At 35.4% G+C, this 18,458-nt stretch overlaps 1 protein-coding gene and 1 pseudogene across 1 annotated transcript; both read left to right on the forward strand.

The window, feature by feature from the left end:
- Positions 1-472: 472 nt before the first annotated feature.
- Positions 473-1,378, forward strand: LOC145640277 (heat shock 70 kDa protein 1 pseudogene; annotated as a pseudogene).
- Positions 1,379-13,962: 12,584 nt separating this feature from the next.
- On the forward strand, positions 13,963-15,822 carry LOC145637890 (uncharacterized). Its single transcript, XM_081688894.1, has one exon. It carries the CDS (start codon positions 14,426-14,428, stop codon positions 15,755-15,757), a length of 1,332 nt encoding a protein of 443 aa, XP_081545020.1. The 5' UTR covers positions 13,963-14,425; the 3' UTR covers positions 15,758-15,822.
- The last annotated feature ends 2,636 nt before the right edge of the window (positions 15,823-18,458 follow it).

Below are 18,458 nucleotides of genomic sequence, written 5' to 3' on the forward strand. Positions count from 1 at the left end.
GGCCTGAATGTTATGAGGATTATTAACGAGCCAACAGCAGCTGCCATTGCTTATGTTCTTGATAGGCAAGGTACTAGCAATGATGCAACAAAGAATATTTTGGTTTTTGACCTTGGTGGTGGAACTTTTGATGTCTCTTTGGTCTCAATCAAGAAGGGTGTTTTCGAAGTAAGTGGTGATACCCACCTTGGTGGAAGAGATTTTGACAATAGATTATTGAGTCATTTCATTGCCGAGTTTGAGAGGAAACACAACAAAGATATAAGTGCCAATCGCAGGGCTGTTGGAAGGCTAAGAGCTGCTTGTGAGAAGTCTTAGTGACTCCTCTCTTCAACTACTGAGACTACTATTGAGGTTGATTGCCTTTTTGAGGCAGTAGATTTCTCTTGTAGCATAACTCGTGCACGATTTGAAAAGATGAACAAGGAATTGTTCCAAGATTGTATGTTACCTGTTCAAATGTGTTTGAGAGATGCCAAGATGGAAAAGAGTGAAATTCATGATGTTGTTCTTGTGGGTGGATCAACTCGAATACCAAAGATTCAGCAACTATTGCAAGAGTTTTTTTGATGGAAAGGAGCTTTGTAAAAGTATTAACCCGGATGAGGCCGTGGCATGTGGAGCTGCATTCCATGCTGCAATCTTGGTTGGTATAAATTTAAATTTAGAACCCTGTGCTTATGGATGTTACACCTTTGTCCCTTGGTATTCAATTATACTCTGGTGAAATGCAAGTAATAATTCCCCGGAATACACCTGTCCCAACAAAGATGATCGGCAAAGTTACTACTGCGTTTGACAACCACTTAATGGTAGATTTTCCGATATTTGAAGGGTGAGAGACCCACATGTATTTTCCCTGCATAACATTCCTCCAGCACCTCAAGGCGTCCCTCAGATTGATGTCTGGTTTAACATCGATATTGATGGCATCTTAACAGTGTCTGCAGAGCTTGTTGGCACTAACAACAAGAACCAAATCACCATTACCAATCATAGTGGGAGGTTATCAAAGGAGTCGATTGACAAGATGAAGAAGACTGCCCAAAAGTACAAGGTTGAGGATGAGGAGCGTAAGAAGGCAGCCTTACTTAAGAACAAATTGGAAAATTATGTATACGAGGTAAAGGGAACCTTAAGCAGTAGTGGAAAGAAGATGAATAACAAGGATAAAAGAAAATTAGTTAACGCCATTGAGAAAATAACCCAGTGGCTGGAGTGGAACTATTTGCTTGCTGAAGCTGTTAAGTTCGAAGAGAAAATAGAAAAGTTTAAAAGCATATGCGAGCCTTTGATCACACAGATGCACCATCAGGAGGATGGTTCTGCTAAGGCTAGCAGTGGTTGCTCCAAGATCGATATTATAGAACTTGATTAAGCTTTAATCAATTAGTGAACCTGACTACAACATTTTGTCATTAGTCTTTTAGTACTAGTGAATTCCATTAGGCAGATATGAATATTGATGTAAATTTATTAGGTAGCGCATGTACAGTTAGTTATCACCTGTATACTTGCTGGTGTTGTGTATCCTTTGCTTTGCTATAATATGATGTTTGCTCATTTTTCAGGTTAATTGCACCATGAACCCATGACTTGGAGATTGTTTTTTTGCTGACATAGCTGTTAGCTTGTTATTTTGTTACACCTGAAAGTCTGAAACTGAAAATTTGAAAGAAGACAAAGCTATAAAATCCAGTTTCTGTCTCAAAAAGCTCATCTCCACTTATTCTTTTTGGCCTAAAAATTGGGGTGATTAAATGGCACATAAGTTGGGTATGCATCTACGCAATTTAGTACTAATATTTTCCTCTAGATTAGGGATGTCAATTTTTATTTTTTATTTTTTAAAAAAATAAAAAATTTAGAGATGTCAATTGGCCCAAGAAAAAAACTTGAACTAGACTGGTTAGTGGTTACTCACTTACTCTGATTCATTATTTAGAGTCTGGAGACCCAATAGATCTAGGTTTTTGTGCTCAGGGGACTAGGGTTTGGCCGTTTGGGTCTAAGTCGTCTAACAGAGACCAAGACTGGGTCTACCAAGATAAGTTGATAAAAAAAAAACCCTCAAAATAATCAATGTTGTGTACTAATTTTGCTTAGAATTTGATTTCATGTTACTGTGAATTATAACTCTCAGCATGAGAGTTTTGACACCAAATGCATGACACCAAATGCATGCGGTGAGCTCGCGTTTACAAGGGTGCTAGCCAAGCAAGTGTAGAAAGGGCTTGTGAGCAAATAGCAACACAAGCGAGAGAACAAAACCTATGTGTACTCTTATCTATTGATGATAGAGTGGATTCGGGGATTAGAGGTCGATCGGGGCTTGTGACAACCGAACAAGTTGATCTGAGCCGGCCACACACCGGTTCGACAAAGTTTTTAATTTGTTTGGAGAATCTTTCGATTTTTATTTATTTTTGGGTGCTTAAAAACATGTGGTGGCATAATACTCCGTATTATGGCTTTATTTAGTTAACTTGATTTTCTTTGAAATTATTCTACATGAAGTTATACAAGATTAAGGGTTAAAGCATGTTGTTTTAAAATAAGCTAATTAAAGTTGAAGACTATTAGCTAAAAATCTTTGTAACAATTTTATAAATTTCATTACAGAGTATTACAGTATGTATTAATTACTCAACTCTTCATACAATCTCCAAACTATTGAGGGGCCGTTTGGTTGGGGGTAATCAGGAAAGGGAATGGGAATCAACTGGCCCCATTCCCTTTGTTGATGTTTGTTTAGCACTTTTAATCATTCCCATTACCCTCCCCATTACCCCAATTCCTTCCAACTCCATTCCCCACCCCCCCTAGACTTTCCCATTCCCTTTCCCTACCCACCTTCACACCACCCCATCACCACCTTCACACCTACCAACACCATCGGAAAACCAGCCCGACCACCGCCGCCCCTACCCCGACCACCGCCGCCACTACCCCGACCACCGCCACCCCTCCCCCAAGCCTCGCCGCCCTCCCCTCCCACGCAAAAACCACCCCTAGCCCCGCAAAACCCCTAGCCCCGATCTCTCTCCCACCACCCGCAAAACCCTAGCCACCCCTTCCCCTCCCCTCGCCGCCCACCGATAAACGCGCGCCGCTCAAAACCCCCTCCCCTCGCCGCCCAAAAACCCCTCCCCTACCTCGAAAAACCTCCGAAAACCCTAAGGGAGGTTTTTCGAGGGTGAGATTCATCGTTTTGGGCCCAGCGAGTGGTGGGGGAGAGTTTGCGAAGGGCGGCGAGGGGAGGGGGAGAGCCGACGAGGGGAGAGGGAGGGCCGGCGAGGGGTTTCGTGGCTGGGAATGATGAAAACCATATGAATTGTGTGGTGGTGTGGTGGCTGTGGTGGTGGTGGCTGTGGTGGTGTGGTGGTGGGATTGATTCCCTTGTTTTAAAAACAAACAACAAAGCAAAAAAAAGGGTATTTTCATTCCATTCTTCTTCTTTCCCTTTGTTCATTCCATTCCGATTCCCTCGTGCGAACCAAACGGCCCCTGAATATAAATTATCAATTCATAATTTCTTGTAATGGTGACTTAAGAAGGAAAAAGGGCAAATTGCTAAAATAATACTAATAATAATTAAGGGAATATTAATTAGGTTAATTAGATTCAGTGGACACTCATGCCACTTACTTGCTCGTACTTGCTCTCACAAATCGCTTTCAAGATCACTCTACTAGTTGCCCCACTACTTGTTCATCTTAACTAGTTGTAATAATCTAATTTATTTATTTATTTTACTATTTATTTGCTGACATAGATAGACAGGTGGAAATTTTCTATAAGTTGAGAAAGAAGATGGGACAGTAAGATGGGGGACCCACGATTGAGATGTTCCTCTTTGCCCCCCTAAGCTACGTTCTTGTTAATTATTTGATCATATTTTAATTTTATAAATAATATAAGATGATCATATTTAAATTAATACATGGCTTACACAACTTTTATTCTATCCAATCATTTTCTACTTATAATTGACTTGCCAAAAAGTTTCAAGTTCTTAGAGTATAGTATTACTTCATGAGTACATGCATGCCAATAGAACTATTACACCATTTGGTCAACCCAACTATTTCACTCATCATTATTGTAGTTGATAATGAGATCCAAAATCTATAGAAAATTTTCAAATAATTCATTGGCCGGCTTTCCAAGAGCAAATTTTCTAATTACATAGAAGTACTTTTTGGTATTACTACTCTCCATAACACTCAACTTTACTAATTAAGATGTTCAGTTTTAGTCTCTTACTAAATTTTTCATTATATGAAATTTATTTACTCTTGCTCCAAAAAAAAAAAAAAAAAAAAATTTATTCAATATAATTTTAAAAGGAAAGTGTGAAGGCTGCGCTATATTGATTGATTCTAGACAGATCAAGTATCAAATATTCCATATTATCTTGGTTTGAAATATCAATTAATAACTACGGAGTATAATTTATTAACTAGAATACATTGTCCAATCTAACTACATGCCAGTTATAAATATTAGCTTATCGTGATTGTACTAACAGTCTAACTTATGTGCATAGTCAATCAAGATTATATATGAGATGCGGCTTAAAAAAAAAAGAATATTTCAATTTACAATTTCAAAATGTGACATATTGAAGTACCAACTCACAAAATAGGTAAGTCATTTTCACTTTCACCCTAATTATTCACTATATATCACACCTTGGTAGAGTACGTGAAGATGAGACGACCCTTGTAGTTGGTTAGAAGACATGCATGCATACATATAAATTGTCTTGATTAAGTTAATATCCAAATGAATTAGAAATATGGTTGAATGGAATCAAAATAAACAGAAATGCAATCCACTATACAAGTATCTTAGTGCATTATTTTTATCAACCCATAAATACATTTAATTAGGGCAGTGTATATTGTTGAAAATGTCATGTATGGAGAGAGTACAAGACAAGTGTACTGAACAGCTAAGCTAAGTAGAGAAGAATCAGGCAATTAAGCAAGAGTGCGCAATTGCACTACTTAGCTTAGCTTGGACTTGTACTGAGTACGTAGTTCTCCACTAAGTTGCCTAATTCGATCAGCAACTCAATCACACTACCTTTTTTTTTTTTTTCTTTTTTTGTATAAATTTATATAAAATAATTTTTATGGCATAATTGAGGGACCAATTATATCGGTTCCCACGTTATATGGCAATATGTTTGACATGGTTCGTGGTCCCAGGCCAGTTACTACTAAGTACTACTCCATCTTTCTTTTTTCATTTTTTTCATTTGTGAATATAATGAGTGATAATTATTATTTGTATTACTGGAAGAAATTATTTTGTTAAAAAAAAAAAAAACTTTGTAATAAGAAATGCTTAATTTAAGGTCATAATTATTAAAGTCATACATATAAGAAGTTTTAGCTAGTAGAATTCTAGCATATGGCTAAATATGATTGGTGCATTACATGCTTCATGCCACAATGCAAAAAGGAAATTATAATTAGTATTCTTAATTATTCGATCGTTATATCCACAAAAATAATCTAGTAAAACATAGTCTTTACAAAGTAACTTTTTCATTTGATTGAATGTTATCCCATTTGTCAGTTTTCACTTAATATATGATAGAATATAAATGAATTAAAAAAAAAAAAGGTACGTTCGGATAATTAAAATTCAAGTTTAGAAACACTACGTACCTTAATTAGTTTGTCTTTGGTACATGAGGAATGATGCAGTTGACGGGTTGAGTATCATGAAGTAACGCTGTCTTGTTGCATGTTTAATCTATTTGTTTATGGGATATAGAACAGTATATACTTGTAGCTACTAGCTAGCCCCTATTGTAAGTTGACAAGAATACAGGATGAGATGAATAATACACAACTAACACAAGTCAACAAATAACAGAAAAGACAAATTTGATTAATTCACAAGTTTGGTTAAGACCATTATTAAGTTATTCTACTTCAATCCAAAAAAAAAATAAATGAAGATTTCAATTTACCAATTGTAATTATAAAAAAAGTCTAAATTTTAATGATAAATAATGTGTACATATATAAAAAGTTTAATTTCCTCTTCAATTCATCGAAAACATGAAAATTTGAAACAACTAATGTTGCGACATCATTGCAGTAGATTAGATAGCAAAAGTTGGCAATCACTTAGGGCTTGTTTAGTTCACCTTATTTTTTGTTTATCTGATCTGGTCTAGATTGATCTGCTCTGAATGTCAGACTTGATCAAACTTTGACCTTATATATACGATAATCTATACGGAAAAATATATCTAGCTAGTGGGGGTCTTGCTAGATTCGTAAAAATGTGCATTTTATTAATATGTGATTTTCATAATTTTTTTCATTACGAAATTATAGATATTTAGCGATAAAAAACTGCAGATAAAATGATGATCTGATCTGAACTCATTTTTTCTGATATGATCTGTACTTATTTTTTTTCTAAAATAAGTAAAAATAAGGTGAATTAAACAAAGCCTTAGTTTGAAAAGTATTGTTCCTTGAAATCTAGTGTAGTTTCTATTTTTTTTTTTCATTGCATTAATTAGGATTTCCCCTTGTGATGAGAGTTCTCTAATATTTCATTTTTCTTAATTAAATATATAAATAAAATAAAATAAATAAATAAGCATTGCGAGATTGATTGTAGACTTGCACTCCACACTTGGTGACCCATGAATGATCATAGAGACATTACAGTTGCAATAGAGTAGTGCCTTAGCCGTAGCATTCATAAATATCATAATATAACAATCTGATGAATATTCTTATACATTCCCATTAGACACTTTTTGAGTGTATATAAAGATTTGCAATAGGCAAAGCAGACAACTTTAAGATTGTTGTATCGATTTAGACAATCCTTATACTTTCTCCATCACAAATTATTTTTACCAATTTGACTTTTACGACTCCTTGAGAAAAAAAAATGTGATCAATATTATTCTTTTTATGTTTTTCAAAAAAAAAAAAAAAATTATTCTTTTTATGGAAATAATAAACGCACCATGCATATAGCTATGGAGAAACTAGAAATGAAGAAAAGTTATGCATTTACTAATGCATAACATTGATTAAAATATTATAAAAACACATGGTAGAGAGAGAAAAGAGGAGAGAGATAGGAAGAGAGAGGCATGTAGGTGGACCACACCTATTTTTTGATCGGATTGTATCACGTGATGGGGGACCACATGCTGATTGTTCCACTGAAAGTTTATATAGTACCATTGAATCCCCGGTGGTACTATTTACGCATAAATTTAGTACAACTGAATGCATATATAATACCATTATGTGCACATATAGTATCACTGTATATTCAATGGTACCATTTGATCATCCAATGATATCAGAATATTTATTCGTTTGTACATATGCATAATTACATGAATACTCTTTGTTATGCATTTCTAAGACCACTCTCATTCATGGGCAAATAAAAAAAAATGACATTATCTCTCTACCCACTTTCTCACTCCTCTTTTCCACTTTTTTTCATGGGCATTTTTTTTCTAAAACTTCTCAGACATTCATGGGCTAATAAAAAAACCCACACCACTCTCTCTCCTATTTTTTCTCTCTCCTAAAATATTACTATCATTACATTATTTTTAATATGTGTAGCTTTTTTTTTTTTTCTGATTTGGTACCATGGCCCACACTACTGTAGCAATGAATTTTTGCCATTATATTGCTATGGGCATTTGAGGATTTCCTCATGGGCATTTTTTCTAATGCTCATGAGTGGGAAGCCAAAATTTTATTTTTTTTCATTAAATTCTCCTCATGGGCAAAAAAATGCCCATGAGTGAGAGTGCTCTAAATACCTAACATTCCTCCCTTTAAAATTCCTCTATAGCTATGTGCCTATGTATGTTAAACATGTCACTAGCCTTCACACCGTTGGTAGTGAGTCAGACCATCATCACTCATGGTATATAAATTTATACCATACCTCTCTCTCTAGCACTTTCTCACTCCTCCACCTCATTTATACCACAATACAATATACTTTTTCTAAAAATCACTCCACCCATGGTATAAAATTTTTTTACCACCACACTTTCTCTCTCTTCATATCACTATCAAGATTATTCAAACATGTGACCTCATGTATATGTATATGAGATCACATTCTTACCATCTTAGCCAATAGTAACTCATGTCATTTATACACACATAAATTAATATATGTTTAAGTAAACACATAAAGAGGATAAAAAAAAAATTATTATATAACGTAGAAAAAAATTAATAAAACCGAATAGATTCAAAAAATCAAGACAATGTTAAGTCTTTTTTTTACCAACATTATGTCATTATATATATTTAAAAGTTGGTAACCCGGTGCCACGCCCAGTCGCCCGGGCTACACACTAGTTTTAATTTTATACATCAAATGAGTGAAACAATTAGACTTATAGGGATATAAAATCTATGTACTATCTATCTATTAAAAGGCGTTGATTGTTTTTATCAAGAATCGGAAATGGGTCCATAAGAAAATGCATAAGAAGTCATACCTACTTTGCTATCTGATAATATAGTTAATTTATTCTTCTTAAATATAGTTAATGTAGACCACGAGAGTGTTTCTATTTGTAATTTTACATGACTTTTTTTTTTTCTTAGATTAAATCTAAAATAAAAGGTTTTTACATTATTATGGACATAAAATATATAAAAAAGTAAAATGCATCTACGACATAAAATATAATACACAAAAACTATAATACATTAATATTTAACGTATCGACTCGGGGCATCGCCCGGGCTTAAACACTAGTTTAGGTAGTAAAAAGCGAATTTGAAAAAATATATAAAACCATATCAATATGGGTGTCTATGTGTAGGTCTTGAAAAATTATGAACAATGGTAATTTTTTCATAATTATTTACTTTATAATTTTTTCTTAAACTGCAATTGAAAAAAAATATAAAAGATGCATGATAACCAGGCCACATGGCGTGACCTGGTTGGTTTATGTTACACAGGGACCAAAGCAAATGTTCACCATGGGATGGTATATACCATTCCATGGTATACTTTTACACCACCATTGTAGTAAAAATTATCATATTTTGGATGAATACTTACACCGTGGTATAAAATTATACAACGAGTGTTGATGCTCTCACTAGCTATAGCATGTAGTCCTTAGTACTGCAACGGCGGTGGTCGGATGTTGGTGTATAGCGGATCACTCTGGTCTTAGGGTCGGGGGAGGGGAGAGTGGTGGTGTGGTAACTAGCTATAGTGAGTTAAGTAAGTTGGATGATGCTATTATTATATTTTAAGGTAAGAGATCGCGGAGATCAAAGAATAATCTAGCTTGGATCTCAAATATCACGATTTTTTTTTTGCCCGGATCCAGACCCTCAAAGTGTTCTAAATGGATTCCCAACTACATACAAACTTGGAAGGTAAATTTGTAGGAGTTTATAGGTAATATAAAGCAAAAACATGAATCATATTCATAAAGCACCTAATCCCAAGATCATATGCATCGTATGCATAACACACAAGACACATAATCTTACCTCTGAAGCGTGAATTACACTAAACAAATTGACTGGCAAATCAGGGAAAGAATACAGCCCTAAGTGTTGCTCCTCTACTTAGTCCACGAGCTTCGAACGAGCCATTCACCAATACTAGATTGGTCGAATGTAAGAGGAAAACAACGATCACCACCTTTAATGGACTGAATAGACCACCACGAACCACCACACTGGCGCGGAGGAAGGAGGAGAGAGCCGTGAGAGAGAGGGAGTTTGAGAGGGGTTGGGCTCGTGTTTGCTAATTAGGGTTTAATAAAATGATCACTGAATTGCAATGCATGAAAACCCTAGGCACTTAGTCTATATAATCACATTATAATTAGACTAAGTCACGAGGCCCAAAACCCTCCTTATTCCTCCATATGGCCGGCCATACTAGGTGATGAGGCCCATCTTGGGCCTCATCATCTCGTGCTAAATCTAGGCCCTTTGTGTGACCTTATAGGATTCTTCCAATTGGGCTTTGGCCTATTTTACTAACCCAAAGATCGTTAATACCTCTAGCTATGATATAACGACGACCCAAATGTACAAACTTAATTATCTCCATAATTTGGTTCATTTATACATCTAGTAATTGCACACGACGAAGAAATACATCCTTCAAAATATTGTTAAGGTATGCAGTCCCAAGTCACATATGAAAAGAATAAGAAAGAGAAGATTTTGTTTTAAGTAAAAACACACTTCAATTTATATGAGGCTCTTTACGAAGGTGTCCAAAATCAAATTTGTGTGGGCTAAGCCTAAATCAGACAAAATCATACAAATGTGAAATGGAGTGTACATGTGGCCTAACAAGGTGGGTGACTCAAGCCCTATAAAAAAATTATTGGGTATCTGAAAATGTATCCCTTCTTCCAATTTTTTTTTTTTTTTTTTTCTCGTATCACATAAATTATTTTGTAGAAATAAAAGTAATACTATGTACAAGTATGTAAATTCATCCCAAAATATAATGTTATTTGAAATTTCTTGAATAATTTCTTACTTTTAATTAACAATTTAACAATGTATAAATTAAATATAACCTTAATGAATTATTTGGAGATGGAATTATTGTGTAAGCTTGATTCAAATTATGGCTTGGTAGTCTACTGGCCTACAATTTCAAGCTATTATGTGCATGTACATACCCTATTTTAACTTTACTAGAAGGTACAAAAATACCACTAACTTTAACTTAATGCATTGTGGTTTACAATTTGTCATGTTCAAGTAGTGTTTCTATGTATGTGCAGGTGTTAGAAGAATTGCTATGGTCAGACATGCCACAAGACATCAACTGTCAGAGCAATGGAAAGATGAGGAAGTGTGTCCAAACATTAGGGAAAGATCAGAGTTAGAGTTCTAAGAAGAGAGTCAAGACTTTGTCATGCATATCCATCAGGGAGGAGAGACTATGGGATATCATATGGGAGAAGCATGCTACCTGTTTCTCTAAACACTAAGAGTTGTGTTTGTGGTAGGTGGAAAATTTGTGGAATTCCATGCAGGCATGGAGTAAGAGCTATACTTTATGCTGGGAAAGACCCTTTGGATTTTGTTAGTGAATGGTACTCTGTTTCTAGGTACAAGGCAGATTACAAAGGCAATATCTTGCCCATACCCGATCCACAACATTGGCCTGACCTAAATGTTCCTAAATTGATCCCCCCTACCTATGAAAAGAATTGTAGACATACCTTCTAGGAACAGAATGAGAGAGGAGCTCAATTGTCCAATGTGGGAACTGTAGGTAGTTTGGACATAGCACCTTGACTTGCAAAGGTGGACCTACTAAGAAGAATATGCAAGAGAAATCAGGTTTGTTCAAGACCAAATAAGCAACCAAGGCAAGAAAGAGCTTAAGGCAACACAACTTACAACATGCAGATAATGGGAACCTAATTGATTTAAATGATGGTCAGTCAAGCATTTTCCCTACAACATGTTCCCAGAGGCTACTCAAGCCAACCTGTGCATTCAACTACCAATTCAAGAACCGAAAGCAGAAAAGCAACATTCCTTGCAGAAGCTTTCAGTCAACCTGAACCAACCACTACAGCAGCAACAAACAATGAGGAAGGCTACATCAGCCCAATAAAAATAAGGAAAATATTGAAGAGGCTTCCCATGCTCTGATTTTATCAAAAATCTTATGATCTTTTGCATAAAATTAAATTGGATTTTTTGTGTTTAACAAATTCTACTGTGATAGAGTTTACATTTTGGGTTAATTAACATTTAATTAAGTAGGAAGGGGTTAATTTTTTTGGAATTGATTATTATGTAATTATGTTCGAGTGATAATTTTTTGGGTGTAACAAATGGTGATGAAACTGATATTATCTTAAGCTATGAAATAGTTCTCCTTCAATTTTCATATCTTAATTGGATCGTATAATATAAATGATGAACATTATTTGAGAATCAAGCCCAAATATTTCTTAGACAACAACAATAAACTTCATACAGGATCAAATGTTGTTACATGATAAAGCTATTTTTTTTTTCTACTACACCAATCCTATCAATTTACCCAACTTTAATCAAGATAATCACCAACAACATGATATACATAAAACCCCTATTTTAACTATATCTTTAAAGTAACTAATCAAATCAACTAATTTGTCAACAACATGTGCAACATCACCGGTCTACATACTGCCCAACCCTTGAATATCACCTTCATCCAACCATTTGAAGAAACCAAAGCCATTGGACTTAAAGAAAGCTTTCCCTGGGTTGCGATTGGTTGTTGATATCTTGATCTTCGCTAATTTAGGAGAATTGCAACAACAACGTGGAGGCGAAAATTGAAGCGCACAACTCGATTTGGATTGAAAAGAAGATCGAGAACTTGACATGGTGCATGCGTGAGAAAAACTGCTAGGTGGAGAAATTCGAAAAAAAAATCGAACCATAGCTGAAGAAATTCGAAAACAGAAAAGAAGAAGAAGGGTTATTTAAGGAGGAGGGTGGAATACTGTGCTTGTGGCCTTCCGCTAAAATTTCCTCCAAACTTAACCCGTCCAACTTACATCAATGGAAAAATTAAACTAACGGAAAGTTGTAACGGAGGGATGAAAGTAGTGTTACAACGTAATCACTTGTGGGACCTTGAGGTTACATCGTGGAACTTTTCAAAGGGAGGGGCACAACTTGGAAAAGCGAACACCTTAGGGGTATATTGTTTAGTGAATGCATGTATAGTTTGAGGTCCCAAGACTCTTTTTTGTAATATTATTTGTGAACATGCATCTTGTTAGGGTGCACCTAAGGTTATTTAATTTGGGTGCATCATATTGTGCACACCTTGGGTGCACCATGCACCCGGGTATATATAACAATTTCTAGTTGATATGAATGTTTTTTTTTTCGAACATCCATTATGCCATTTTAAATGATGGATTAGATAACATTAGTAACACAAAAATAAAACAGATTAATTGTGAACATGCATCGTGTTTTTCTAGGGGTGTCTCATACAACTTATTGAATCAAGACAAAGCGGTTTAAGAAGTACAAAGTTGTCCTGTAGCGTGTTCGGTCAGGCTTAATACTTAAGCATATTTTTGACACACGGTGCATTTAACTAAAATCATGATACATAAGGCAAAGATCTGAAAAAAAAACTTTCTTGAGTAAGGAAACCGAAGACATGAAGCCAAGTAAAAAGGGAAGAGAAGTGACAATTTTGCATGATATGGATAGAACTTCATAAATTCCTCCACTTTTTCCCCAATTGTCTCCTCTCGTTTTTATGTTGATTCTGATTTATTTTCTACTCGTAACACACTTCTTTCTGTACACCAGCTGGCCTGAACAGTTCTCCGCAATTAATATCTTTAATCTGTTAGTTTACGAGTTTCTCATGTTATGATTAAACTGAATTTTAAATGGTAAAACTTTACTCTAAATCAAAATTATATTAAACCATTTAACTAATGAGTCATTTTTGACACGCTAACTAGAAAGATAAATAGTGTCATCCAACATTCTTACACAAGTATGTGTACAACATAGGTAACAAAATCTGCTCAATAGGAAAACAGAAAGAATAGTAGAGGAAAAAGGCCAGTGGGGCACCGCAGATTCCGTGGGTTCCAGGCTTGCACTCCAATCATTTGTAGCAAATATTAATCCAACAACAACAAAGAAGAAAAAAAAAACATCAAGGAGAAGTAATGGGGGTGTTTGTTGCACTCATATCTCTCCTCCTCTAATCAAAACCGTACCTAATTATGTCTTAATTATGCTTATTCTCACATAATATCTTGTTCTTTTTAGTTTAATTTATTAATTCGTTCTTAACCTCTCTTTATTTTTGCTCTTTTACTTAATTCGCTTCTTACTTAGCCTCTAAATTTTTGCTAAAAACATGAAACAAATCCACTTTCATAGATTTGCGGACTAATTCACATTCTTTCTTTATTTTTTTCTTTGCTTTTTCTTTTTTTATAAAAAAATAATTAAATAAAAAATTGCTATTTTTTTACTGTCTCTTAGCTACCAAATAAGGTGTCTAATTTGACTCCTTAGCCCACTCCTCCTCCTCTCATATTTTCCAAAAAATTCTCATTTAATTATCTATATATAAATCACACCTTCTCCACACCTTTCTCCACCACCATCAATCTATCACTTTGTTATATCCTCCAACAATCTCTCCCACCCTCTCTCACTAGATATATCTCTCTTTTTTTCCCATTTTATTCTTCATCATTTTATTTAATTTTTCATTTTTATACTTAACTCTCATTAATTAATTAATTCTCCCTTTATATTCTACCTTAAGTGGTGGTACGTACGGTGGTGGTTTGGGTGAAGGTGGTGTCGTCGATTGGTCCGACACCAACAACATACAAGATATGGATGGCCAGGACGAAGTAATCAACAACAATAACAATAACAATAATAATAACAACAACAACAACGTAGGGACGGGGCAATCGATTGTGAAAGGGAAGAGGACTAAAAGGCAAAGGCCACAATCTCCCATTCCTTTCCGCATGATCACCACCACAACAAACACTTCGTATAAAAGCGACGAAGGGAGCGATATTTGTAGCAACAACAACGTCGCTGAGGAGATGACAACAGGCACTACCACCACCATCGCCTCAGACGACGATGATATCTACTTTAACGGGGGTGGAAGTGGAACCGCAGCCAGTACTACAGAGGAAGAGGAAGACATGGCGAATTGTCTTATCCTGTTGGCGCAAGGCCACTCTCGTGACCTTACACCACAACATCCGCCACTACTTTCTTTGGTAGATGATCATCCAATGTATAGAACGAACAATAATCACAACATTGGTTCTGCCAATGGGAGTAGTAAATTTGTTAGCCGGAAATTCATGGAGACTCCTTCTACAACAGGGAAGTCTGGTTATTATGTATACGAGTGCAAAACGTGTGCGAAAACGTTTTCGTCGTTTCAAGCACTTGGAGGTCACCGTGCTAGCCATAAGAAGCCTAAGAACAAAGACGAAGATTACAGCAACAAAAGCAGAGCGAATAATATTTTTTCCAGTGTCATAACTTCAACTAACAATAATAACAGGAACAATAACAGCAATCTGCTGCTTTCGTCAGATGATGAAGAACCACCATTTAAAGCCGCGAGACATAACAACAATAACAATGTGACTTCTTCCACCTCGCTGTCACTTCAACTGACAAATCGAGCATTGTACAACAACGGCATAACCAGCAATCACAGCAACAACAAGGGCAGAGTACACGAGTGTTCGATTTGTGGGGCAGAGTTTTCATCAGGACAGGCCTTAGGTGGTCACATGAGGCGTCATCGAGGCCCCGTGTCTGCAGCTGTGGGAGCTGCAGCTGCTCCAGTTATACGAGCAGTACCTTTATCCGTCGAGCAGGCGCCTGCTGCTGCTGCCACAGAAATGTCTGAGGAAATGATGATTACTACAGCGATGAAGATACCACCTGTCAGAAATACCAGTACAAGTCTTTTGTCACTTGACTTGGATCTTAACCTTCCTGCACCAGCAGAGGATAATACAGGTGATCATCAAAGGGAATCAAAGTTTGTTTTCGAGTCGAAACATCTCCCTAATGATGAGCAATCACAGCTACCTTCGCCACCACCACCACCACCACAACAACAACAGAAACAGCAGCAGCAGCAGCTTGTTTTCTCTTCGCCTGCTTTAGTGGATTGCCACTACTGATGTGAAGGTTTGGTTCATTATTAAAAAAAAAAAAACAATTTAATTCAATTTCTTATTAATGGTAATTATTTGTCTAATTGAAATTCTTATAAGTGCACAAAAAACAAGTCAGCATTATTTTAAATGTTGATATTTTTTCAAAAAATATTTTAATTTATTCAGAATGGATTATAATCATCATCAAAGGATGATATGTATTAATTTAGATTTCAATTCTTTGTTAAAAATTATTATACATGATCACAATTAGAGATCATTATTTTGGACATGGCTAGCTTATTGTAGGGCCTTATATAATTTTTTTTTTATTCCATTTCTTATCCAATTTGATCTATAGATGTTTACATATTTTCAAGACTTTGTATACATTTTGAAATTAAAAGATCATATTATTTGGATGAAAATGTGTAATTATTTACTAATAATGTTGGATCATTCTAAGTTAGAATGCATGTATCAGCTCACAAATTCTGCACCTATAACTGGATGAAGAAGCACTATCTTTTAATTGTTCCTCTATTTTATGTCATCGTATACTCCATTTCTCCAAAAATTAATTACCGTATTAATAAAAATAAAAATGTAAATTAAACCCGTAAGGCGTAAACATATACGGAGTAATATATTTCGAAATATTATGTTACTTTAACTTACGGATAAAAACAAGTTACGTAGATTGGTCTTATAATGTCGTTAAATTACAGTCGATAAAGCACAGATTCTTACAGTGCATAAGTTAGTAGAATGAAAGTGTGTTACACTTGAAATAGTGATAAGAATGAGGTAAGTGTGAGGGATGAAGTGGCGGTGCAAGAAAATGTCCGCTCAAAATTGTCATTACCACAACTGAAAATGACTTAAAATCATGACTCAGTGCTATTTATATGAAAAAATATAAAAAAAATAATAAATAAATAAAAAAAATAAAAAAATCATCCTTTTGAATTAATAAGAATTAGTTGAAATGAATACAAATGTTATGGTACGCAAGTAAGCAACATATGATTTCAATTATTTAAATTAGAAAAGGTACAAACAAAAAAAAAAAAAAAAGAAATTTGGTTATAGATACAGATGCTCCATATTTGTTAAATTTGTAGTTTTCTTTGATGGGACCACCCAAATTTTCAGTTAGTTACTTCATTACCAATTAAATTAGTGTTCAAACACCAAAAGACAAATACTTGCTCGTGATTAAATAATTAAAGTTACCAATAATTTAATTTGGTTTATGATCGGTATTTATCTTGCAAAATGAAAGAATGTAGCCTACACATGATGAGTGTATTCAATATATGAAACTGATAATTTAGAATGTTTTTGATATTGAGTATAAAATATATTTTTGGGCCTTAATCAAAAGGTTAGGAATAAAGGAATGTTGGGCCCGTATTATCACACGACCTGTTGTACTTAGGGCACCAATCCAAGGCCAATAAATCAGCAAGAATAAGCAAAACGACTTGATTGAAATAAACAAGGAAAGCAGCATCAAGCGTATCAATCAAGGAGATACTTGCCAAAAATACACCTACAGAGCAGGAAACAAGATAAATCAAGAAGATCTTATACATTTCAAAGAGATTCTGAATATATTTGTAAACCCTAGAGATCCCTAGGTATAAATAAGAAGAATTAGACATTTTAACACTCATGTACGTTCGCATATACTTAAATATAAACAATATGCTCTACTTTTATCTACGGAATTGCATCCCTACTGAACAAGGAGGCCTATCCTTACTCAGTATTGTATCTCTAAACTCATCTTCTTTACATAATTGAGTATTTACTGCTTACTTATTGATTACTTATTGATTTATTATCGTTCTTAGTTATTTTATATGCTGTTGGTAGAATGATTGTTATTACCCCTCAAACCTAGCAAATTCTTAGATGCCCTTATTGAGATTTGCCTAAACAATTTGGCGCCCACCGTGGAGCTGATAATCAATTAACCTACCAATTCGCCAAAAAACCAAGACAACCACCATGACTGGGCAACCAGTACCCTTCACTATCGCCGAAATTAATGAAGGAATGAACGCATTCCGCCAAACTTTAGACCAGTAGAAAAGCCAAATTGAAACTCTACTGGCTCAAAAAGTCCAAACTGAAGCCAAACTCACCAGCCTTACCAAACAAAATGAAGCCCTTCGCAGCCAAATACAATCAGTTGCATCTAAAACCGTTAACACAGAAAGAGCACTGAAAGTATAGCCATGCAGCTCGACATGTCCGGAACCTTTCACACCCCTAACGGGGAAAAAGGATCTAACAACAGGGAAACAACCCTGGATCTAGACTTTTTGGATGCAGGGACCCCCAAGAAGGACAATCAGGAAGGAGCCGAAGAGGGGAAAGTAGAAAGGATGGTCAAGGAATACCTCAAGACAATCGAGGCCAAAATCGCCAAAATTCCTAAAATGCCGAAACCCATGGAAGAAGAGGCAACAGATGGCTATATAGAATCCCCCTTCTCAGAAGAGATCGCCATGGTAGAGGTGCCAAAGAGGTTCAGCACGCCCAATATGACCATGTATGATGGAACAACGGACCCTGATGAGCATGTATCCCTTTACAAGCAGAAGATGATGACAAGCTCAATCCATACAGACATCAAAGAGGCTATCATGTGCAAAGGCTTTGGAGCCACGCTATCAGGTCCAACTCTAACTTGGTTCATTAATTTAGATAACGG

Source organism: Chenopodium album, chromosome 7 (genome assembly GCF_948465745.1).
Source record: "Chenopodium album chromosome 7, dcCheAlbu1.1, whole genome shotgun sequence".
Classification (NCBI taxonomy): Eukaryota; Viridiplantae; Streptophyta; class Magnoliopsida; order Caryophyllales; family Amaranthaceae; genus Chenopodium; species Chenopodium album.

Coding starts and splice junctions, on each gene's coding strand:
- LOC145637890 (XM_081688894.1), top strand. CDS start 14,426: ATGGATGGCCAGGACGAAGTAATCAACAACAATAACAATAACAATAAT.